This window comes from Biomphalaria glabrata, chromosome 1 (assembly GCF_947242115.1).
Source record: "Biomphalaria glabrata chromosome 1, xgBioGlab47.1, whole genome shotgun sequence".
NCBI classification, from domain to species: Eukaryota; Metazoa; Mollusca; class Gastropoda; family Planorbidae; genus Biomphalaria; species Biomphalaria glabrata.
Window position 1 is genome coordinate 2,538,423 of NC_074711.1, and position 26,279 is coordinate 2,564,701.

General features: G+C 35.1%; 1 protein-coding gene and 1 long non-coding RNA gene across 5 annotated transcripts; one reads left to right on the top strand and one right to left on the bottom strand.

The window, feature by feature from the left end:
- Window positions 1-4,912: 4,912 nt before the first annotated feature.
- Window positions 4,913-7,612, bottom strand: LOC129922153 (uncharacterized). Its single transcript, XR_008774134.1, has 3 exons — window positions 6,957-7,612; window positions 6,547-6,614; window positions 4,913-6,184 (listed from the first exon to the last, which is right to left on the bottom strand). It is a non-coding gene; the product is annotated as an uncharacterized LOC129922153 (long non-coding RNA).
- A 2,463-nt stretch (window positions 7,613-10,075) lies between these two features.
- On the top strand, window positions 10,076-25,544 carry LOC106062683 (F-box only protein 22-like). 4 transcript variants are annotated; one of them, XM_056006489.1, is made up of 6 exons: window positions 10,076-10,215; window positions 17,806-17,956; window positions 19,370-19,532; window positions 22,177-22,385; window positions 23,459-23,604; window positions 25,027-25,544. In XM_056006489.1, the coding sequence occupies exons 2-6, from the start codon at window positions 17,954-17,956 to the stop codon at window positions 25,400-25,402; spliced, it is 897 nt and encodes a 298-aa protein (XP_055862464.1). In that variant the 5' UTR covers window positions 10,076-10,215; window positions 17,806-17,953; the 3' UTR covers window positions 25,403-25,544. The 4 variants fall into 4 exon arrangements, with proteins under 4 accessions (XP_055862464.1, XP_055862532.1, XP_055862395.1 ...); XM_056006557.1 differs by lacking the exon at window positions 10,076-10,215 and adding an exon at window positions 10,507-10,704; XM_056006420.1 differs by lacking the exon at window positions 10,076-10,215 and adding an exon at window positions 13,120-13,248.
- Window positions 25,545-26,279: the final 735 nt, after the last annotated feature.

A 26,279-nucleotide genomic window follows, 5' to 3' on the forward strand; every position in this document is an offset into this window, starting at 1 on the left:
ATTCTATTATTAAATTGCTGTTTTGATCTATCACTTTCGTTGAGGTTCTTTGGGCTCTCTGTCTGGTAAAAAAGATTGTACCCGGTACACTTTATTTCTCCCACACACAATCTCAGTCAGTTCCAATGACTTCTCCCACACACAATCTCAGTCAGTTCCAATGACTTCTCCCACACACAATCTCAAGTCAGTTCCAATGACTTCTCCCACACACAATCTCAAGTCAGTTCCAATGACTTCTCCCACACACAATCTCAGTCAGTTCCAATGACTTCTCCCACACACAATCTCAGTCAGTTCCAATGACTTCTCCCACACACAATTTCAGTCAGTTCCAATGACGTAACACATTATTTCCGAAGCACGGAGGAGGAGCCACGCTACACATGTTGAGACCAAGAACAACACCCTTAGCACACCTGGAGCAGAATCTTTGGAGACACTAGAAATATTATTACAAGAAATTTTGTCAAATACATCAGATACTGTAGAATTCGTTTCAAGTGATTTGCAAAAAAAAAAAAAACAACACTTTTAAAATAACCATCTTTTAGAACAATGACATGTTAAAAAAAATTTCCAACGGTCTTAGGAGATCCCTGAAAAATCGTCACTCGACCCCCCCAAGGGGGTCGCGATCCACAGGTTGAGAACCCCCTGATCTAGATAGATATTGGTTATAACTCTAAGGCAGGCAACTCAACGAAAGGTAGGAGGCAATACTAAACGATAAGCTATCACAGTTACAGACAGCGCTACCATTAACAGCGTCTCCGTTGAGTGACGGATCGCTTACTCTTCTCGACATGGTAGCCTATCTGTTCGTCTGTCTTGTTCAGCAGGCCAGATATCGGCTCATCAGTCTTGCTGTGTATGATACATAACGCCTCATCTTTCTTGTTCATCGATTCATCTGTCTTGCTCGATGGTACACATCAATTCGTCTGTCTTGCTCACAATGGCACCCATCTGTTTGATTTGTGTTCGTATTGTTGTAACTCTTGGGTAGGCACTCAACGTAAAGGCAGGCAACTCAGCACAGTTTAACAGGAAATAAAGACAGGTGTTTATTCACTAGGGTAAACACATAACATCCTTCAGCTTCCTCAGAGTCTTGCTACTTGACCAGTCCTTTAGACAGCAACCCGAATGTGGACCAACGACAGCCTTCCCCGCTTCGCTCCAGGTCCCTTCTACAACCTTCAGGCAGCACAAAAGCTGGCTTCTTAGTTTCCAAACATTCAGACTTTTCACAATCCCTGATGCACTGTTATTTTCTCTATCCTAGTGTCTTCCTGTTTACATTCACTTGTGCGTTAGTACGCACCTCAAGTACTGGTGCAAGGCAGGGTTACAACAGTATCGAGTCATGAAAAGCTCTTAGCAGCTCGCCGATATCTGGATTCACCTCAAAAAAGTATGTTTCCGGATCCTCCCCTTCATCAGCTAGAGCCTGCCCAAACCGTTTCAAGCGCCGCCATTCGAGCTCTACTTTTAGTTCTTTCAACTCCAACTCGTCTAGCCGTTTCATAGATGTCATTATCACATAAAATCCTACCTCCGTTGAGTCGCCCAATCCTACTTCGACACCAATTGTTGAAACTCTAAGGCAGGTTACTCAACGAAAGGTAAAAGATAATAATAAACGATGATTTATTAAAAGCTGTCAACAAATAGTTAGGCCTTGACTTCCACTATCAAGTCACAGGGAGTAATATCTTAAGCTAAGAGTCCTACTTAATACTAGAATAGACCGCCGACACACTTCCCAGTGTCGCTCCAGGTCTCCTAAACAGTTCATTAGTATCACATAGGACAGCACTTAGCCCCAGACTGTTCAGACTCTCATAACTTGCAGATCACTCCAGCAGGATCTACATCAGTCTTTCTTCCTGTATCAACATGTCTTCTCCTAATTGTCTTGAATGGTGCTCTGATGCGCATCATCAGAGTAGCGCGGGAGCGGAGTTACAACAATATCTTACGAAATAAAACACCATTGCTGGCACTTCATGTCCATGATAAATACATGGAACTATACTAGAGGAACACCAGCTTCGAGTTTTTTACAAAGCCAAAGAGAGTCGAAGTGCCGTCGCGCATCATTTTTGCGCATGGTGCAATGTGGAGAAATCCATGATGATGCCAAAGAAGAGATTTACTCCGTCAGTCCCTTGCAATGGGTGTAAAACTTTCGAACGCTCTATTTGATTAGATGTGTAAAAACTTCATCCATTTTCTGACTATCTGATATAATAGATACAATTTTCCCGAATAGGAGATCGTCACAAAAGTTATTTTTTTCGACCACCCTATAAAATGCCACATTTTTTCAAAAAAATAGAATCTAAATTCCGAAAATACAATCTTTCAGTGTTTCTGTGTTTGGTTTATTTACACTAAATCTGGATGAAGACCTGTCTACCGTTCCTCTAAATGCGTATTTGTTACGATATACTAAATTGCACGAAATAAAAATAAAAATAGGAGGCCTAATACAGTTTTGACACTCCAAGCTACGCATTTCTAATCGTTTTTTTTTTTTATCATTATTATCGAAAGGACTAGGATATAGACATACACGTCTCGTGGGAAACAAAGAAAAAGTTCATCTCGGTAATATTGTAGCCTAAATAAAATGACCAAAAAAACAAACAAACAAACTATAGCCTAATCTAAAATGAAATAGATCTAGAGCTAGATTTTTTTGGACGAATGATACAAAATAAGTATACATAATAAGTCATAGTCATATGAATCTGATAGATCTAAAACAAATACTGATAGTCATTCATTAATTAATTATTAGAATTACTTGACTACCAACTGGGTATTTTTATTGCCAAAATACAATGTATTTTATGTGCATTTATTAAAAACAACAACCAAAAATTAAGCGTTCGACGCAACTAGATCTAATATTAATAATATAGATTCTGGTTCTAGATCCAGAAAGCTACTTCTCTAATTCAGTTTACTAGTTTAATTCTAGTTAGATCTAGATGTCTAGACCAGTAGATCTAAATCTAGCCAGGGTTTTTGTTATGGAATAGATCTATAAACCTGCAGCCGCCTACTGATCACGATATGGCAGATACTATTGATGAGATACTCTCTCTACTTCTATATAATATAATATATATAGATCTACATCTAGATCTAGTAGATCACAGTAAAACTCAATGTGTACTTCCGACTTTAGCTCAACAAGTCTACTCCAAAGTATACTAGTAAAGTCACAAAGTGTAAAGGATCATTATATATTCAAATAAAAAAATTATAGGCCTAAATGAATCGAATAATCAGTCACTTATTTGACTAATCTAAATTGTTATTTTTTAAATGGCAAGTGTTATTGATGACTTCTGACTTGTACACGAGTTGCAGAGATTCTAGCTTTTATTTTGATGACATGTTACGATATATCAATGATATTTAGATAAACGCAAGTACCTAGAGGAACAGAGAGAAGGACCATTTAATATAAGGCAAAGAAGTAAGGTGTTTATAATCCATCAAACTCACAGAGGACTTGTGTCGGCATTTCATGCATTTACAGAAGCTACAAACTATGCTACAAAAATGATAGGCTTGTCTTTGATTCCTAAGACTTATGAGGAATGCTATGTTTCCAGAGGCTACTCAGCCCCAGCTGTGACCTACATATTATGCCACACTGAGCACAGGCATAACCATTGTCCACCTGTGGTAGAATCAGTTGTTTTTTTTTTGCCATCTACCCTCAGCAATTAATTTTCATTGGTGTATACCACACCTTTGTAAGTGACCTCCAGCTGTCTCGTTCTGAAGCTGTATGCAACCAGGTGCTCTCTTATTCTATTTCAGTTAAAGTAAGTTGGCGCCTAAGCATTTCTCTGGTACCTCTTTATGTGCATATGACATGTTAGGCAAATAGGTTTAGCCTATCGGAATGCCATTTCGGAAAGTATAGGTGCTTAAAATGAAACTCCAAATATCTGGACTTCCAGTTACCAAGAAAATGAGCTTAGGTTTCAAAGAGACGACACTGGCACTTCAGCTAAGACGATCAGTAAAATTAATAGCAACTTTAATTGCAGTCCACCAAACAAGATAAAAAAAACAACAAGTGTGGCTTCAATAGCATTGATGATATTTAGTTTACTTTTATCTCATTTACTAGTATTACTATTTCATTGACTATGGTTTTACTAGTTCCTGCAATTTGATGAAAAATAATAATTAAATTGTTAGCTTAATTTACTTAATATTTTTAAACTATGATTTTGTGTTCTGACTCTACTCTAAATAAATTATATTTTATTTTAAGAATGCAAAGTTGGAAATTCTGTTCTGATGAAAAAAAAATATTAAACTAAAGTAGATGTTTATGGTTCTTTTGTATTTATTTTTAAATTATTTATTCATTAAAAATTAATTGCTCATTAACATTTACTTGAAGTAAAGATCAAAAACACAAATTCAATACATTATCAGCTCTCAATTCACGCAGATCACAGCCCATCACTTAAATGTATTTACTGTCAATTCTACAGACTATTTATTTCAAAATGTTGCTTTAAATTGTTATATGACACAATCAAAGTACTGGTACCTCACATTGATGTAGAACTAAAGCAGCTGAAATAATGACAAATTTTCATTCACTAGCTTGTACTGTCATTTATTATCAGACGTGTTAAAACTAATGACCTGTATATATAATTGATTAAGCAGGAGCATCAACAAATCTTGAACAATAATTGTCTACAGAAAAACTTTATTCTTATCCAAACGATATACATTTACAATGTATTTTAACAAGTTAATTTATACAAATCTGTATGGCCTAAAGATTATGGTGTATTTTGATCATTGTGTGAATACCAAGTTTCATTATTACATGAAAATAGTGTACTCATTTTTTAAATATTCTGAAGTACAGGCATTATTCTGGGTAATAAAAATTAACAACTAATATGATACAATAAAATTGAAGCATTAGTCAAATAAAAAAAAAAAATTCACTCAAGATCTATGTGAACTCTATGCTTGAAAATAATCATTTTGAAATTAATTTAAAAAAAAAAAATTATGGTTCTTTAGTCAATGGAATGATAGCAGCAATTATTTAACAATTTCATGATTATCCATTAATCTCAATATACTTATGACTGCAAAATAATTCATAAAAGGTTTAGATACAACCATTTGAAATAATGATTATAATTTTTTTCTTAATTTGCTTAATTCAAATCTAATATAAACAAGATTTCCTCTGTCAAGAAACTTATGAGGGAACAACATGCATATTCTTCTCAGTAAGTTTTGCAAAGGGAATTAAGAATATATGATGTTGCTTTTTTTTGCCAACATTTTAAACCTTCGCACCAGGTTTTAGTTTTAAGGAGAATGCACCATATTTTATGTTTACTTTTGATAGATTCTTATTTTAATTTTAAAAAAGTAAAATTTCCCTTACATATCTTGCAATCTATGGGGCAGATGATATAAAGTTTATCAGTTTCTGTGCCCCATGGTTTATGAGGGTGTCATGTACCCAGCACAACAACCAACCACCTTTTGAAAAAAAATCCCATTTCAGACGTCACAATCTATAGGGTCATTTGATTCTTTGGCCAGTGCATCATGTGGCCAGCACAACAACCAACCATCTTTACTTTCCAAAACGAAAGTCAGCTACCCATTAGAGTTATGTGGACTCAGGGGCACCCAAAAATCTAAACAAAATTTTAATCTGAGTCTTCACAGAGATTCAAACCCATGACTTAACCATTCAGCCATGGATCCCCAAACTGCCTTTACTTATTCCTTACTATTGCCATGTATCCCTAGCCTTTTGAATTCTGAAATTGAAAATCCCAGTCTTAATCGAACCCAGGAACCCTCAGTTCAGAAGCCAAGTGCTTTACCACTCATTCACTGCACTCCCTATTGTTTTAATGGGGCTCAGATTAATAGTTTTCAAGTACAATATCAAACAGATTTAAAGAAATACTAAATCCAAACCTGTTGGCTGAATGACAGGATACACATAAATATGTATAGAGCTTACAGTATAATATATATATCTTAAATTAAAATTGGTCCAAGACTTTTATTTTGCAACATGATGGGATTTTCCTTTCTGGTGGTGCTATGCAGGAGTCCAAGAATCTCATCTTTTCTCATAACAGAAAGTTATCTAGTTATAAAAATAAATAAAAGGATTTAAAAAAAATAAAAATATGTGTGACATATGTGTTGACCATGCTAAACGTATACATATGTTATTAAGTATAATTATATAATTTTGCCATTCTAAAAATAGTCTGTACCTAAAAGGAGCTACTGCGTTAATGTGTAGACATGGCCCTGACCTTAATAGTTATGAATTATTACTAAAGGTGAAGGCAGATATTCAGTTAATTTGATGGACATTGCACTCATCTAAAAGCAACTATAACATATATTATGATTTACATTTTCATGGAAAACTAGTTTTTCAAAAATACAAGTACTTCAGCTTATGAGAAAAGTGCATAGGGAAAAATTGCAATGCCTTACCTTTAGAGGTGCAACCAATCATTGACTTGTCAGGAATGCATGCCTTTTTCTTCCATTTCCAAACATAACTGTAATTATACAATTAGGCATATTGGCTAATTTCTTTTGAAAACATTAAAATTAAAAAATAATATTAAATTGAATACATTGTTGTATCAAACATACAAATTATCAGACATAACTTTGCCTAATTTCATCTAACAGTTTATTGTAAAGGAATGGCCTGCACAACAGCCAAGTTATATTAGGCATTCTTGAAAGATGAATTTGCTTAAGAGTGTTATAAAAAAAAAACTAGAGAAAAATGTTAAATTCCATCCCAGATATTTGGATGTTGCTTGACCATGAAAATCACACTTCATAAAATATCTTTTAGATAACTAAAATACAAATTGTATAGTAGTACTTACAATAAATATTGAATGGATGCCAATATTATTAATGTCTGCCCAGAGAGTAGAAATAGTATAAGTATGATCCTTGAGCCATTCTGGTACATCATCAGAACTGGTTGGCATGGTTCTACTTGTTAATAACTGAAACATTACAAACATTTTTTTAAATTTATAATTTATCACAGACTAGAAAAGAAATGTTGCGAGGAAAAATACCAATGGTTAGAATACACCTGATGATACTTTTGTAGCCTTAAAATGCACCAAAACTTCATTCATTAAATCTGATAAGAAACATATATGTATCACACAAGTCAAAGTTGATCAGAGTGTCATAGCAAATAATTAACTAGATATGTGAGTTTTATATTAAAGTCCTAAATTTCAGGGGATAGATCCATAATTGACACCACATCATTTATTATTTCATGAACTCATGGGTCTGGGCATGGCATGGAAACTATTATTTAATGTATGGGGTGTAGGCGAGGCATGGATTATAAATTGTCTTGTATAGATTAAATTGGGTAAAACTTCCCGTCGAAGGTAACTTTTACTGATAGATCTGGATCAATTATAAATTTATGGGATCTAGGCCTGCATAAATTTTATCTTTTATTTATATATTTTATGTACATATATAACTAGTCTAGAATCTATAATTATATCTTAATAATATTTTGTTGTAGATGTCATATAATAGGATGGCTGCCTGGTCGTGCGGTTTGCACACTGGACTGTCGTTCGGACTTATCGATGGTCCCGGGTTCAAACCCTGCCCGCTCCCATCCCCCGCCGTCCTGCGGGAGGTTTGGACTAGGAAGTAATTATCTTCAACTCTGAAGGAACATCCGAAATAAGTAAAACATTTTACAAACAAAACAAACAAACAATATCTAAAATATTAAGTATAGATCAGTAGATTTAGAATTTTAGCTAGTAAATATTTGTATATTCCAAATCTAAACTGGATCTATATATTGTATATCTATCTAGAATTTAGATCTGTAGATTTAGTACTTTAGCTAGTAAAATACTTTTATATTCTAAATCTAAACTGGATCTAGATCTAATTATTCTAGAAGCTTAGATCTAGAAGACTAGTTGTCAAGATTTGACTACACTATGGCTAAGGCTAATGCACTAGCTAAGTAGGCCTACTAGATAGATCAAGAGACAGAGTACTAATAGACACTTGCCTTGTTGGGCCTCTCAAATCAGATACAGACTTTAGAGACAATTTAGGAAGGTGAATTTCAATCCAATTCCAACATCTACAAACTACAAGTTAGAGTCTAGCTAGAGATGCTAGATCTAGTCTAGAAGGCTGATCAATTAAAAATAAAATCAATCATTTCTAAAGTTTGTAAAATTATATTTTATAGATCTAATCTATCTATTTATAATATAGAAATCTATGTCTACTATAATATTTTAATATTTAAAATGATATGGCTGGTGATATTAATTATTTTAATTGAGACATTGACATACAAAGTAACAAAATAATTAGATCTTATACTAACTCATAGCTTATACTGTATTGTATTAAACCTTCCAGTTTACGTTCCACTATCTTGACTTGACTACACTGACTAAAAATGGCACTATCACGGTGACTATGATTATTTATAGATCTAGAATACTAGTCTAGATTATTATCTATGATGATGATGATTATCAACTGGTAGATCTATAAGTATAATCAGTATAAACTATAATCACTGCATTCGTTTCATTCACTGTCTGTATCAATAATAGTGTGATGTGAAAGTGAAGTCTAGATTTAGATCTAGATTAGATAGAATTGATACATTATAAATCTACTTTCTACTATAAAAAAGTATTATTATTATACTATAGATCTACAATCTACATCTACTAATATTAGTACAGGTACTAGCTAGATCTACAGGCCAGGCAATACAGCTATAGACTGGATAGATGATCGATAGATCTAGACGTAGACTAGATCTATAAACATTCATATTGATCTCATGTATGGTTTAGATCTAGAGAAAATAGAGTAAAAATCATGACTTTATTAGATCTATTGAGTTATTTTTTTTAAAATATCTTTAAATAGATCTAGAACCATAGTCTAAGACTGGGTGTTGTAGATCTATATTATTCTAGATATAAGAGATCTATAGATAAGTTCGGTTTTTAAAAAATGCGCATTCGAAATTTAAAATACCCAGATTTAAGTATTAATATACCCATATTGGTAGGTCCGCGTTAATCATTTATTAGATCTATTAAAGCATGTCTATATAAAAGATATTATTATTTAAAAATATATTATTATATAAAAGATATAGTTGTGAATATTTACTAAAAAAAATTAAAATAATGAATTTTTTTACTTTTGCCAATTAACACTCTGGCTGGCAAAAAGGATGACTCCTCAATACTATGAAAAGACAATAACTGCATGAGTTGGTTTGGAATTGTATTTTGTAAGACTAACTTAAAAAAAAATATCCTTCAAGAGAATAAACGAAAAAAGGTTTGTCAGAAGAAAAGCTGGCTTGAATACGCAAATAATGGACCAGCCTCTCTCTCTTGATATCTTGTTAAGAACATTGGTGACCGGGAAAAGTGGAGGATTTGGTTACGCGGGACAGATGATAATGATTTCATGTACATAAAAAAAAATCCAGATTTTGTGTAAAATACCCAAATGTGAAAGTACTGAAAACAGCTATTTTAATGGGGTGGCCTTAAAAAAATAACTTTTGTGACGATCCCTTATTCAGGAAAATTTTATAAATCACAAAACATTGTGAGAAAATGGATGAAGTTTTTAGAGATCTAATAAAATAAAGCGTAGGAAAGTTTTACTCTCATTGAAGGTCAGTCCAAGTGACTGGAGGAGTAAATTTCTTCTTTTGCATCCTCCTGAATTTCTCCATATTGCACCTTGCGCGAAAAAAGATGCGCGACGGCACTCCCCTAGTAAAAACTAGGAGCTGTTGTTCCATTAGTATAGTTCCATGATAAATACACCTGGTTTGATTCTGTCATCTAGTCTGCATATTGTTGTAACCCTGCCTTGCACCAGTGCTTGAGGTGCGCACTAGCGCACTAGTGAACGTAAACAGGAAGACACTAGAATGTAGAGAAGAACAGTGCATCAGGGATCGTGAAGAGACTGAATGTTTGGAAACTAAGAAGCCAGCTTTTGGTGCTGCCTGAAGGTTGTAGAAGGGACCTTGAGCGAAGCGGGGAAGGCTGTCGTTGGTCCACATTCGGGTTGCTGTCTAAAGGACTGGTAAATTAGTAGAAAGACTCTGAGGAAGCTGAAGGATGCTATGTGTTTGTACTAGTGAATAAACACCTGTCTTTATTTCCTGTTACACTGTGTTGTGTTGCCTGCCTTTACGTTCAGTGCCTACCCAAGAGTTACAACAATATGGTGAATAAGCATGGAATTCTGAGTTCTACTTTGTTAGATAGCTAGTTTAGTTAGTTGGGTTGCGCACTTTGTTAGATCGACAGTGAACGTACATTTATTAGTGACGACATAGACTTTGGGTTAGAGATTAGAATAGACTTTTAGAAATCAGTTACTGCTAGACTCTTGAGGGGTAATCATCGCTGTTAGTGACGGACTAGACTGTGGCCCATTCTGTATTAAACGTTATTGAATTTTCATCTTGAGTTAACTTAGTCATTGAGTCTGTGTTCCTGTTTAGTACCTGTTCATTCTTCAGGCGGATGTCATAATAAAGAAACTCGCAGTTGTAATACACTCAACAAGGTACGCACGCACTTAATATTGTAATAACTTAAGTGAGGTAACTCAACGAGGACATAGACGTTTATTTACATAGAGACATGACAAACACAAAGGGGCATCTGCCTTGAGCACAGCATCTCCATATTAGCTCTCTACTTGGGCGGAAATCGTTTGTCCCCTAATGTCAACATCCGACTTGTTTAGTCACAGATAGTGCGCACCTTCTTTCTGCACTATCTTGAATGGCGGTGCGCATGGCAAAGTCATAACAATATGATTTACCATCGTTAGAAATACTTCAACTACATTTGATTTACACATGCATCCGTTACAACTTTTACAGTACTATTATCCACTTTTTTGTTTAGTGCATCTCCTTGACTTATCTTGCTAAATGAGTTATTAAGAAGCTTTAAAAAGGTCATTTAAGTTTTACTTGTGCTCCATGCAGCTGATATACGTGCAAACATTTGTTTACATGTAAACATTCGATCAGCTGATGATTTACATGCAAACATTTCTACAAGATGGTGATATCAATGCAAACATTCTAACAGCTGGTGTTATATATGCAAACATTCAATCAGCTGATGATTTACATGCAAACATTTCTACAAGATGGTGATATCAATGCAAACATTCTACCAGCTGGTGTTATAAATGCAAACATTCAATCAGCTGATGATTTACATGCAAACATTTCTACAAGATGGTGATATCGATGCAAACATTCTACCAGGGCGCCTAGACTAGATCCAATAACATAGCATTACCCCAAATATTCAGTACACACCATAGCAAGAATAATAACTCCTTACTCTAGACATAATAACCGAAAACAATCACCAACACCCTACTCAGGCCAGGTCAGCTATCTTGTTAACTAGGCTGACCACTAGATACTCTATTATCCCCCCTTGAAAACCCTTTGCTAAAACCGTTCACAACTCAACTAATAAAACAAACACACACACGATCTCACATCTTACACACCCCTGCTCTTGACATCTACCAGCTGATGATTTACATGTAAATATTCTTCAAGCTGGTGATATAAATACAAACATTCAATCAGCTGATGATTTACATCCAAACATTCTACCAGCTGATGATTTACATACATACATTCTATCAGCTGATGATTTACATACATACATTCTATCAGCTGATGATTTACATGCAAATATTTGATCAGCTGATGATTTACATACATACATTCGATCAGCTGATGATTTACATGCAAACATTTGATCAGCTGATGATTTACATGCATACATTCTACCAGCTGACGATTTACATGCTAACATTCGATCAGCTGATGATTTACATGCAAACATTCTACCAGCTGATGATTTACATGCAAACATTCTACCAGCTGATGATTTACATGCAAACATTCTACCAGCTGATGATTTACATGCAAACATTCTACCAGCTGATGATTTACATGCAAACATTCTACCAGCTGATGATTTACATGCAAACATTCTACCAGCTGATGATTTACATGCAAACATTCTACCAGCTGATGATTTACATGCAAAAATTCGATCAGCTGATGATTTACATGCAGACATTCGATCAGCTGATGATTTACATGAAAACATTCGATCACTTGATGATTTACATGCGGATGGCTGCCTGGCCGTGCGATTTGCGCGCTGGACTGTCGTTCGGATTTATCGACGGTCGTGGGTTCAAATCCTGCCCGCTCCCATCTCCCGTCGTCCTGCGGGAGGTTTGGACTAGGAAGTGAACTATCTTCAACTCTGAAGGAACATCCGAAACATGTAAAACAAACATTTTACAAAGCTGATGATTTAAATACAAACATTCTACCAGCTGATGATTTACATGCAAACATTCTACCAGCTGATGATTTACATGCAAAAATTCGACCAGCTGATGATTTACATGAAAACATTCGATCACTTGATGATTTACATTCTACCAGCTGATGATTTACATGCAAAAATTCGATCAGCTGATGATTTACATGCAAACATTCTACCAGCTGATGATTTACATGCAAACATTCGATCAGCTGATGATTTACATGCAAACATTCGATCAGCTGATGATTTACATGCAAACGTTTGATCAGCTGAATCAGATGATTTACATGCAAATTATTCTACCAGCTGATTATTGTCAACAACTCTAAAGCTATTATCTTCATTAAAATGTCTGTTGGACATTAGGGCACCATGCAAATTTTATCGACCACCTTTCTCCATTCCTGTCTTTTACCTTGGATAGAGCCCTTTTCAATGGCAGGCCAGTCCATTTCTTTTATATTGCCTTCCCATCGCTTTCTCTGCCTGCCTTTTCTTCCTTCTCCTGGTAGTGTTTCCTGAAGGAGGGTCCTTTGCTAACAAGACCTTGTAATATGACCATAAGTTTTAGTTTGCGTTTTTTTTTTACAATAGTTAGCAGGTCATCGTGGGGTCCAATCGCTGTAGTAACCCTGTCTCTATCTCTTCGTTTGTGATGCGGAATTCTTCTATATAGTATCTCTTTCCAGTTGCTTAAATTGGATGCTCAATTTTACTGATGCTTGTTAAGGTAATTTGATCATGAGGATATAATTTTACTAAATTATTAAATTTTCACTACCTTTACTATTTTAACTGTGAATAGGATTTTTTGCTGCTGCCTCTCAGGTCATAATAAGTTGTTTTTTTATGTTGCTCATACACCTTTATGAGTTTGACATGCCTGATCTACAGTCTAATTCCGGGATTTCTAATTTTACAGTACACTCAAATAATTCTTACATAGGTTGGTACAGTGAGCTGTTTTGATTTTTAAGAGTTTTCATTGCTGGAGAGCTAAGCAAATGTTTACAAAGTAGAAAGTGATAGAATCAATCTAGATCTAGACTAGACATACATACATCTAGATTCTACATAGGCCCAGAGTATAACTAGACTCTGGATCTAGATCTATAGACCTACTAGTCTAGAGAGGCTCTTTTCTGCATCTAAAATCATGGATATTCGAATCTCAGTAACTGAGAATGTATTGACCAATATATTAGTTGTTCTTGAAAGGATTTTTAAGTGTATGAATATTCGACAATTAAACAAATGCTCATTGTAAGTTTAATTTTAATGAATAAGTTTGAATAACTGGAATAACTTGACTTAACTTAAGATCGTTAATCAAAACAAAAGATCTTGTTTCTAGATTAGATCTGGATCTCAATTACATGATTAGATCTACTACTACTACTACTACTAGTTACTAGATCTAGACACTAACTCTAGATCAGCAGTTCGAAGTTTTTATGATTTCCCTTTATGCAGCGACCGACCCCCAACTGTAACTCTAGCTAGTGACTCTACTAACTAAGATTATTTACTTACATAAGCATTATCATAACTGATAAGTAAATGTATGAAATTTTATTATGAAAAAAAATTGTTTCCTTATAATCAGATTATAGATAAGAAATTTTACCATTACAACTTGCAGTAAATCTTTTGTACATTCAACATGTTGCGTGCATATTGTTATAAACCTGATGGTGGCACAGATGGGGGTAGTGGTGTGAGTGTAGTCAGCCGACGCAAATTGCCCCAGGCCAGCGCTAGATGAGCGGTTAACCGTGACGAGTTACGACGGTCGGCCGAGATGAGTGTCAACATGATGGTTCGGGAAGGATCGACGTCATGAACAGAGCTCAGGAGCGTCACGAGAGTTGTAGTCATCTGACCACCTAGAAACATCGAGCAGCGTTCTGTCCGGTTCGAGAAGGCCAGTAGGGACCCTATATAAGAGCGTAGGTGTCGCAGTCAAGACGGTTCAGAAAAGGGGTTCATGACAGAAGGTTCACTACAGCACAGTTCAACGGTGTGGTTCTGTATGGAGCATTACGACGGTTCGTGCGGAATACTGTCAAGTACAGTTGAGACGACTGGCATCTTGATCTTGGTCTGCCATCGAGTCTGACACAACGAGCCTAGTGTGTGAAGTCGGTCCTGAACTGTTGAACCCATTGCAAGCCCGAAACGAGACAGAGAGGCCAGTGCAAGAGTTGATACGGCGGTACGGTGTTATCTGAGAGATATATTTGTACAGTTCACGTTTTGCCAATTGTACAGTATTGGCTGTTATTTATTCAACTATTAAAGTGTTACGTTACTTTGGAGCCCTGAGTTGTCAAGTTCTTTAAGTTGGTTGTGTATGGTGCAGTTTGCAGAGAGCCTGGATAGTGAGATTCGTAACAATATTATATATATATATGTGACAACTTGAAAAGGATTGCGATAATAAACTACATTTCTACAAAAATAATTTGTTCAAACAGTATGAAGTTTGAGCTTGTTTCTGTTTCCCTAAAAGTCATTCTTTGCTAAATCACAACGAATGTCATTTTCTGAATCAAGTCTACTTCTGCAATGATAACTAACAGGCTGGAAAGCCATGATTTTGAAAAAAATATAGATGGAAATGTATTTATAATGGTGCAACACAGACTAAATGAAATAGGATTGCAAACACTTGATACAGAATTGTGTAATTGAAACTTTTCTGTGATGGACTTCTGGCAATGGCGGACGGTGTTGAGTCAGGTAGATTTGGAAAGAACGACAAAATTTAGACCACAAGCATGCACGAATGTTCTTTCACATCATTTTTTATCCATCAGTCAGGTTCAAAGTCATTTTCCTTGTAGACAAAAGATAAGGTTGCAAACATTTATATTCATCCAATTTACTTTGCCAAAGCTGAAGTTACATTTCGAAGGATCAGATTTAAAAATTTTTTTTTACAAATTGAGGCATGTGGCATTTGATCCTTGCAGTGACGTTTTTCATTGCATCTTGCAATTCTTGGGAAGTGCTTTCATTACTTATATTTGTTGATGAATCATACAGTCATTTCTAATTACTTTTAATGGCCTATTTTGTAGCAAACATTATTAGCATATTTAGATGACCATCTGTGCAGGCACTACTTTTTTTTTATACCAAGAGAGAATTTAATCTTATCCAAAAATGAACCAGCTTTCTCATGCCATAGTAGTCGTTTCAACAGGTTTGCAAAAGAGAAACTCGTCAACTGCATAGGCGATTTGGCGTTGAACTGCTTGTAGTAAAACGTGAACCCTTGAAATAAAACATGCTGTAACAGATAATTTCATTTCTTAACTTTCTTTTATTGAGATCCATTTTTATGGGTTGCTACATATTGAAAATGTTACCTTCAATAACATCATGGTCTATAAAACAATGAATGGCGTATTGTTAACTATAAACAACAATGTTTTTTAATGTTGTACTGGCATGCGTAAATCTTTAACATAGAAAAGATATGATTGATTCCATTGCTTTACGTTGCATTGCACAATTATTGACATTAATTTTTTTTAAAATTAAATAATAGAATTTCATTAAGATCCAGATATATCTTTCTGGAATAGCATTGTTGTCAAGTATAAAAAAAACTATGCCGCGATTAAAATTTACACATTTGAATACACCAGGCAACCCCTAGCAAATTGTCATTCGACCCCCAAGGTAGTCACAACTGTCAGGTCTTAAGATTTTCATTAATAAATATTAAATTGTCCAAGTATTAAAAGTAATATTAATTTGCAATGTGCGTGTGTGTTATAATTTATTTATAATTTATTATTACTTTTATAAGTCCCAAGGATAAAAGCCCAACACCCAGTTGTACATAAACTAATAAACAATGTGTATGATGATTGAAATTAACTATAAATGTAATCCAGATGAGATTTATGCAAATGAAATGACATATGATTAATGGTAATGATAAATGAATACAAGTACATATAGCATGATATGGTTCAATTAAATACTTAAATAGTATTTTAAAGAAATAGTAATGACCTCATCAATATTCCATTTCAAGACAAAGATTCTGTAATCAGGTGCAGTGTACTTCATATGCAAATGTTGATGGTAACACAAGTAGATCTATCTTCTAGCCAAGATGAATGTTCACCAACAATGAAGATAACCAGAGTTCAGAGTAGCACCAAAACTCACAATGTAACACCAAGACTGAATGTAGAAATCTGAAATTTAAAATGAAATCTGAGACTCATAACCTGAAACCTCAGTCCTGAGACTTGACACCTGAGACCCTATAGAAAGACAAATTACAGATTCTTCTAATCTAATTACAAAATACGAATACGACAGAATCCATATTGAAATAACTTTACAATGTGAAATAAAACTCACCCTAAACAGGGGTCAAATAATCCTTCAAGAATATATACCAAGGCCAACACTAAGGCTATCCAATAACGAAGACACATGGAGAATTCAAGAACTTGAAAGATACAGCTTGGTTCTACAGAGCAAGATGGAGGGAATTTACCAAACGATGAAGAAGAAAAGTTTTGATGTCATATGAAAAATTATGAGGAAGCGACAAGGGGAGAACACTAATACTGCAAAACAAAATAAAGTAGCCAAAATGATGTCATCACCTATTGTTGAAAGCTGCGCTATTAGAATGTTAACATTTTTACTATACAACTAAAATAAATAAGACGCGACATTCCACCTCCTCAACAAACTGGTAATTTTGAAAAATTCCAATTATCTCAAAAACTGCAAGAAAATTCTCCAGAAAACCAAATAACAACTAAAATAAATAGCCCCAACAATGACCAACAGGTTGAGAACCCCTTGCTCTAGATCTAGGGGCCTATATAAAATACATTACTACGGTTGGAGATATAGTTAATTTAGTCTAGATCTTTAATGTAGAATTCTCCTCAGGCTCTAGCTAGATCTCGATGTAGAGTGTAAATAGATCTAGATCTAGTTAATTCTAGTTGTCAGAGACTAGTCTAGTCTCTTTCAGAGTGGTTGTGAGCTGTGAGAAATTTATATCCTTATCCTTTATATATCCTTATATCCATTGAAGGATGAAAGAGACAAAATAAAAGGGACTTAAAGACTGAACATCAGAATCAAAATGTGTCAGAACCGCTAATGCCTACCAAGACACCAGACCTTCCATACAGCATGGTTGGGTGTGATCTGTTTAACTTTGAGGGTAAAAAGTTTTAGTGAATAAATAAAATGTGAATTGTTTACTTATTGAAACATTGTATTGTCATATTTTTTCAAGGGTCTGTAAGTCGTGGCGTGATCAAGTGCGAAGAGAAAAATGCCGCAGAGAAAAATATTTCCCCAAGTTGAGATGGAATTCTTTTAAACACGAAGGAGATGTGAACAGCATCGAAGAAAGTTGGTGGAACAGCATTAGAGATTTTATAATGGTGAGACATTTCAATGAACATCATTATCTATAGTTTTTTTTCTTGATACAATGAATGTTGGTGGCAGGCACAACATGATTTGATACTACAGAATAAAGATCTCAGTTTCAGGCGTTCAGAGATGAGAACAATCTGATATTCTCTTTACTCAAAGATGGCTGAGAAGTGCAGTCTTGCATTTAAAAAAGTAGCAAAACATCATAAAGCAATTTTATGTTGTTGTTTTAAGCACTAATTATAAATCAAACCATTTTTAAAAAAATTTTTAATAGTAGTTAAGAGCTATGGAAATTCTATCCATGTCAGATTATTGTGTTTCTTGTTCATGTAAATGTTTTTTAAGATACTTGGATTCCCAGATTATCTTTTTGACAGTTAGAGCATATTCAGGAAGCCACCCGATTATCTGCTAAGTCTCATGAAGTGTCAATAACATTCTTAAGCCCTGTCATTTTCATTTGACTGGTACTATTAATGTGGTCTTTAGATATTGTCCTTGCAAGGATGGCTGCCTGGTCATGCGGTTTGCGCGCTGGACTGCCGTTTGGATTTATCGATGGTCCCGGGTTCAAACCCTGCCTGCTCCCATCCCCCATTGTCCTGCGGGAGGTTTGGACTAGGAAGTAAACTATCTTCAACTCTGAAGGAACATCAGAAAAATGTAAAACATTTTACAAACAAACATTTTACAAGTCCTGGTTTTTTGTTTTATACCTTAAAGATGATGGCATTCTAAAAAAATATAAATCATGCTTCAGATAGTGTTTTCATTTCTTTACTTTATCATGTGCACAATATTTTGCTTCTTTTATTGTATAAATGTAATTAAATTATTCTTGTAAGATAAACAATACATACAATATACATACATATTGTTTTGTAAGAAATAGACTTTTAAGAAAAATATATCTTAAAAAATAATCTTTTAACAGTATAAGGGTTAACCTACTTTGCCTGTCATTCTATTAAGGAAGCATAAACTTTTTCACAGCTTCATGCCCTTTGTCTTATTCTGCTGCTGCTGTGTTAACTCTCTCTCCTGATTGACGATACCATTGTTGATTCGACCCCATTCAACTAACTTTAATAATTTGTGTTATATAAAAAGGGCATAATTTACATTTACCAATGATAACATTTTCAGATTAATAGAAAACCATTATTGAAGGTTAACCCTAACAGGGTGCTGAAATATAAATGGGAAAAATTAATAATTCCTTCTGAATGCAGAAAATAATTAAGGAGAGATAGAGTTAAGGCATTCCAGAAAAAGATTAACTCTTGTTTTATGAATACAAATTTTTAGTCTGAGCTGCAGTCTTTTTTTTTTTTTTTTAAGTTTTTATAGTGTAGTTTTTAATTTTTCTTTAAATATAGTTTGATCCATGTATGTTCTATTTGATCGGATGTTAGGATAGTCCTGTGGAGCCAGCTTGCCTATTGATGTTCTGCACAGAGACATTATGGTGTTGTATGAACAGACTTCAGTCCCCTGGACAGAGTCTTCAGAGTCTTCTCAACATTGATCTGCCCTCATCATGCATCTTTCAGCTGGTTGTCACTGATGGAGTTGTAGGTATATAGGTTGATGGAGTTGTAGGTATATAGGTTGGTGGAGTTGTAGGTATATAGGTTGATGGAGTTGTAGGTATATAGGTTGATGGAGTTGTAGGTATATAGGTTGATGGTGTTGTAGGTATATAGGTTGATGGTGTTGTAGGTATTTAGGTTGGTGGAGTTGTAGGTATATAGGTTGGTGGAGTTGTAGGTATATAGGTTGATGGAGTTGTGGGTGTATAAGTTGGTGGAGTTGTAGGTATATAGGTTGGTGGAGTTGTAGGTATATAAGTTGGTGGAGTTGTAAGTATATAAGTTGGTGGAGTTGTAGGTATATAGGTTGATGGAGTTGTTAGGTTGATGGAGTTGTAGGTATATAGGTTGATGGAATTGTATGTATATAGGCTGGTTGAGTTCTAGGTATATAGGTTGATGGAGTTGTAGGTCTATAGGTTGGTGGAGTTGGAGTTATATAGGTTGGTGGAGTTGTAGGTCTATAGGCTGGTGGAGTTGTAGGTATATATGTTGATGGAGTTGTAGGTCTATAGGTTGGTGGAGTTCTAGGTATATAGGTTGATGGAGTTGTAGGTATATAGGTTGATGGAGTTGGAGTTATATAGGTTGATGGAGTTGGAGGTATGTAGGTTGGTGGAGTTGTAGGTATATAGGTTGATAGAGTTGTAGATATGTAGGTTGGTGGAGTTGTAGGTATATAGGCTGATGGAGTTGTAGGTATATAGGTTGATGGAGTTGTAGGTATATATGTTGATGGAGTTGTAGGTATATAGGTTGATGGAGTTGTAGGTATATAGGTTGATGGTGTTGTAGGTATTTAGGTTGGTGGAGTTGTAGGTATATAGGTTGGTGGAGTTGTAGGTATATAGGTTAATGGAGTTGTAGGTATATATGTTGATGGAGTTGTGGGTGTATAGGTTGGTGGAGTTGTAGGTATATAGGTTGATGGAGTTGTAGGTATATAGGTTGATGGAGTTGTAGGTATATAGGTTGGTGGAGTTGTAGGTATATATGTTGATGGAGTTGTAGGTATATAGGTTGATGGAGTTGTAGGTATATAGGTTGATGGTGTTGTAGGTATTTAGGTTGGTGGAGTTGTAGGTATATAGGTTAATGGAGTTGTAGGTATATATGTTGATGGAGTTGTGGGTGTATAGGTTGGTGGAGTTGTAGGTATATAGGTTGATGGAGTTGTAGGTATATAGGTTGATGGAGTTGTAGGTATATAAGTTGGTGGAGTTGTAGGTATATAGGTTGGTGGAGTTGTTAGGTTGATGGAGTTGTAGGTATATAGGTTGGTGGAGTTGTAGGTCTATAGGTTGGTGGAGTTGTAGGTATATAGGTTGATGGAGTTGTAGGTATATAGGTTGGTGGAGTTGTTAGGTTGATGGAGTTGTAGGTATATAGGTTGGTGGAGTTGTAGGTCTATAGGTTGGTGGAGTTGTAGGTATATAGGTTGATGGAGTTGTAGGTATATAGGTTGATGGAGTAGTAGGTATATAGGTTGATGGAGTTGTAGGTATATAGGTTGATGGAGTAGTAGGTATATAGGTTGATGGAGTTGTAGGTATATAGGTTGATGGAGTTGTAGGTATATAGGTTGATGGAGTTGTAGGTATATAGGTTGATGGAGTTGTTGGTATATATGTTGATGGAGTTGTAGGTATATAGGTTGATGGAGTTGTAGGTATATAGGTTGATGGAGTTGTAGGTATATAGGTTGGTGGAGTTGTAGGTTTATAGGTTGATGGAGTTGTAGGTATATAGGCTGATGGAGTTGTAGGTATATAGGTTGGTGTAGTTGTAGGTATATAGGTTGATGGAGTTGGAGGTACTGCTTGGAATGTTGCATCAAGACAGTGTCCAGTTCATTTCATGTTTTTTTTTTTTTGTTTTTTTTTTATTAAAAGAAAGAAGTTTGTTTTGTAAGTTTTAGTTGTTTCCCCATGAATGAAGATTATTACATTTTAACCCAAACCTCCTGTAAAACAGCAGTGGATGAGGGCAGACAGGGATTAAACTTCACACCACTGTCTTGATGGCCTGAAGTGCAAACCACACAGCAAAATAGTCATGATAAATATCATAAAGGAGATAGAAATTATGTTTGGCTAAAGTACTTCAATAATCTAATGAAGTAGTTAATGATTAAAATATGGAAATATAAATGTTACTTAAACCCTGGAAATGTAACCTTACAAGTTTTTACTGTTCCTTTTTACATAGTTCCCCCTGCATTGGCTTATAGTGTTAGTAAGCTTATAAAATACATTTTTATTGATGGCAGATTACGCGTCTGATTTGTTTCATCTTCACCACCACCTTCACCTATCCCTTAGTCTGTTGGGGCACCACACAAGATCTGTTTGACTGTCTTTCTCCATTCCTCTCTGTCTTTATAGCATTTCTTTCAATGGCAGGCCCGTCCATTCTTTTATGTTGTCCTCCCATCTCTTTCTCTGTCTGCCTCAGCTTCTCTTTCCTGGTACGGTTCCCTGAAGGAAGGTCTTTCAGTTTAAATGACAAGCCAAAAGTACTCCTGTATTAACACTACAGCAGTCCGAGCATGAATCCAGTCTTGTAAACTGTTTTTCTCTTTCACTGTAGTGTATTGAGTTTTAAAAATGAAATCTCCTTAAATTTCACAGGAACAGATCAAGACATGAAAACTGAGGAGATGGAAGAATACATATCAGCCATGTCTTTGTTAATGATTAGGAAATCAGCTGGTGCCAAGTTTCTTCAATTCTCTTCTTCACTTACTGATTGTAAACAGTTAGTCAAACATGCTCAAGGGAAACTACCAAGCTTGCCAATCTGTTTCCAAGGGTTAAATCAGAAAGAAGTGCTCCCATTGGTGAGTTACACCAGATGAATCAGTAAATCTTTTTTGATGCCATTTTTTCTTCATAATTGTTACGATGAAAGGCTACTACTCTTTGTTAACATTAACCTAATTATAAGACTGTTGTTGTTTTATTTTGAGTCTTTAAGATTTAAAAAGATTAGTATTAGAAAAGAAGTACAAAACATAATTGGTGAAGGCTTTTTTTAATGAGTGACCTAAGACTATTGATTTAAAAGATCTAAGTTTTCTTCAAAACCTAGAGGTCAATGAACAAAAAGACTGTTATTATGCCAGCTGAACTGCCAACTACCTTCCATTTTAATAAATGTTTATTAGAACTGGCAGGACGTAAGCCAGCACTTATGAGATATGTGAATCCTGCACACGAGTCTAATACAGACAAGTAAAATAAAAAAAAATACTTTTAAAAAAAAACAAGCTTATTACAGGTATTAAGTGTAATTGTATCAATTATTTTGAATCAATAATGTTTAATTAATTCATAATAGATCTAGACAAGCAATAATATATCTGTGCGATTGGAAATATTTTCACCAATATTTTTTGTTTAGCGCAGTTTCATGCTTTTAGCATGCCCAATGCACTATGGACCAATCACTTGTGTCCACCTTTTGTGGGGTATCTGGGAGAAGGTATTTGTGATGGTTTTTTAAAAAGCCATTTATAAAAGAAAAATGGTTTGACTTGAATTGGAACTCAAGGGCTCAAGCCTCTTCAAGCCAACTTACTAGCCACTGAGCCCGTCAAGCACTTATGGAAATAGGATTTTGTGCATATCTATTGTTAGATTCAGATTTTCAGGCAACAACCTAACAAGGCTTATATCCCCTTACCTAGTAGCATTTTTATATACCGGTACACCCCTTGACCCAAGAATGGCAAGAGGGAAAATAAGGTTTACAAGATTTGTACAAGACAGACAGAGCTGATATAAGCTTTTTAATTATTTTTAAGCCAGCATATATCATAGTTTAAGATGTACCTTTAACAAATGTGATGTACTTAACTTTTATGTATTATAGTTTAAATAGTAATATATTGTAAATGTTTTTCTGTAAAAGGTCAAAATGATCAATCTCTATTGCCCAATGAGTGGCATTAATCAAGAGACTAGTAATTCGTTTTACAAGCTGTTTAACAAGCCATTGATAGCTGGTGGATTTGTGAATGAAAAGATTCTTTCAGATCTCTCTGGTGTGCTACAAAGGTCAGTGAAAACTTTTGCATCTAGACTATGTTTTGTTTACTCATTCAATTTTCTACTTTTATTTTTCCTTCTGATATAAATGATCATATAAAGGGACATAAACGCTTGTTTTGTTTTAGATTTTTATTTATTTAAATTCTTTAGAGATGAAAAGGAACAAAAGTATCTGGGGGTTGTTTTGATTTAGTAATGTCTACAAATGAGAGTATGGCAATGACTTTTGTTTTTGGTCATAGCATATTAGAAATCTGTACAAGCTAATCTTTGAATACCTCAATATACATCTATATAACTGTATGCAGCTTAACTCTCTGAGCTTTCCAAAGGTTGTAACAAAGCTTAATATTTGGATGTATAAGTAGAATTTCTAAAAAAATAATATCCCTTATATCTTTAAGAAAAAATAAAGGATACAATCACATTTATTACATCCAACATCAATCCATTGCATTCGGGGTCTGCCTTTGGTTCTCCTGCCTTTTGGTTTTTGCCTGTATACGATTTTCGCTCCTCTGTTATCTGACATTCTTTCAAGGTGACCTGCCCAACGTAGTCTGTTCTTTTATTACAATAAACTGATATTATCAGATCTCAATTCTTTTAATGGCTTCCATCTTCTCTAGCATTGATTGACTTCACATCTAAAATACTTTTGAGTTTCAAAGACAATGGTTCATCTCATAGAAATGAGAAGAACGCCTGCTCGTTATTTTTGGTGGGAACAATGTCATACACACAGCAGTTCCCCCCCCCCCCCTTCCCTTTCTCAGACAGCCAATGTGTCCCAAGAAATGGTGGGTACTCATTACTGTTAGGGATCACTTGTGGTGCAGGTTTTGCCAGGGTGTAAGCTCTGTCTGCTGTAAGCTGCCTAAGTGTCACTGGCTCTTGATTTTTCTTCATTCAGGGTTGACTCCTGAAGCCTTTCCCATGTTTGTATGTAGCTGCAACAAGGCAGAGGTTTGAATTCAGAGCTGACCGGGGAAAGGGTGAAGGCAAGCTACTGGGGGCCATGTTGAATGTGAATGTAATTTGTGTCACATGCATATCATCTTTTTTATATAAGCTGAAATAAATTTGTTCCTTTCAGTACCGGTACCAATTTAAGATTAACACCAAAGCTAGTTTTATCTTTGATTTGTTTTATTCTCATTAGAAGAGCATACATCTCTAAATATGTTAAGTTGGCTCCCAAAGCAAAAGTTTTGTAATTAAGCATTTTTAAAAATTAAGTTCTTTCATTAAAATTAAGAATAGGCATTCTTTGCTTTTTTTCCTCTGTAGTTAATAGTGTGAAGGAAGTAAATTATAGTACAATAACAATAGTGCTGGAGCTGAGATTCATGAAAATAAAGCAGTGATAATTAAAGAGAGTTCTTGTAGCTATCTATTGCAATAATTTCCTTCTGTGACTCATTCCAGATCAGAAGAAGGATGCGCTGTACTGGGTTTTGTAATCTGTGGTGAAAGAGTTAAAGTTGCCTCTGTCCTTATACCGAGTGATGTCCAAGATGAGAAGCAAGTGGATGCCCTAATCAAACAACTTTCCGACTCAAAGTTCCCGCTGGAGAACAGCTTTGGCTTAATGTATGCCTGCGTTGGCCGAGGTGTCCATGTCTATACTGAGCACAACGTGGAGTCTAAAGTATTCAGGAAGTATTTTCCTAAGACCCCACTCTTGGGTATTTTTGGTAATGGTGAAATCGGAATGAGTTATCCACCTAAAGACTTTGATGATACGCCTCCCAAACTTTTGCACGCGTATACTACAATAATGTGCCTGGTGTGTTTAACATAATTAGTTGTTTCGCGTTCTGAAAATTGTTTTCTTAAAATTGTTCACTGATTCCTAATTATTAGGAAACTTTAAATGGATTAATTTAATATTTCAATGTGAGAATTCTGAACAAATGTGAACGTTCCTGAAGAAATAAAAGTAAGATATAAAATAAAACTTGGACCAATTCAAATTTATATTTAACATTATTAAAGGGGCATTTTGAAAGACCATTAGTCATGTGACCACGTGAGATTATAAAATAATTAATGAGGCACTGTGTTGATGACATTTAATTCAAGTGAAGTGTTCAACGCTAGATGATGAGAGCAAGTGATACGAATTATGAGAGATGCATCCATCGAGATAACCAAAGCATTTTTCTTCTTTACCGTTTTTGTTATTTTTGTATTTATGTGTTATAATATTGATGTTTTGTTTTAAATACCTCTTTGTACAACATGATTATAGAGAAGTGATTAGAACAGAAAACAAATATTTTACACTTCATATATTTATATAAAGCTTGAAATAAAAAAAATAAAAAGTAAAAAAAAATATATTGTTTTTGAGTCATAGTAAAGTAAAATTCCCCTTTCAGACCTTGCAATCCATAGGGCAGATGGTGGAAAGGCCATCTGTGACCCATGGTTAACAAGGGTGTTATGTGGACAGCACCCTGTAAAACCACTATTGCTACAGAAACGGCAAACTCGACACATAATGAGAACTATACATGCGGCGAGGGCGGCCAAACCAGTGACAGATCATTATGGAGACAGCTTGCCGCCCAATGCGCCGAACGGCGCGGGAGGACCTAAGTCTAAGTAAGTAAGTAAGTCACCATGAAGCCAAGTGCTTCACCACTTAGCCTTCTTTTGAGTCATAGGGCAAAGAA

What these genes read in the sequence shown, in the direction of transcription:
- LOC106062683 (XM_013220988.2), top strand. Translation starts at nt 13,675, where the DNA reads ATGGATATTCGAATCTCAGTAACTGAGAATGTATTGACCAATATATTA. An exon ending in CAATTAAACAAATGCTCATT is followed by an intron (nt 13,782 to 17,805) that starts GTAAGTTTAATT and finishes TATTTTTTCAAG; the next exon opens with GGTCTGTAAGTCGTGGCGTG. An exon ending in GCATTAGAGATTTTATAATG is followed by an intron (nt 17,957 to 19,369) that starts GTGAGACATTTC and finishes ATCGGATGTTAG; the next exon opens with GATAGTCCTGTGGAGCCAGC.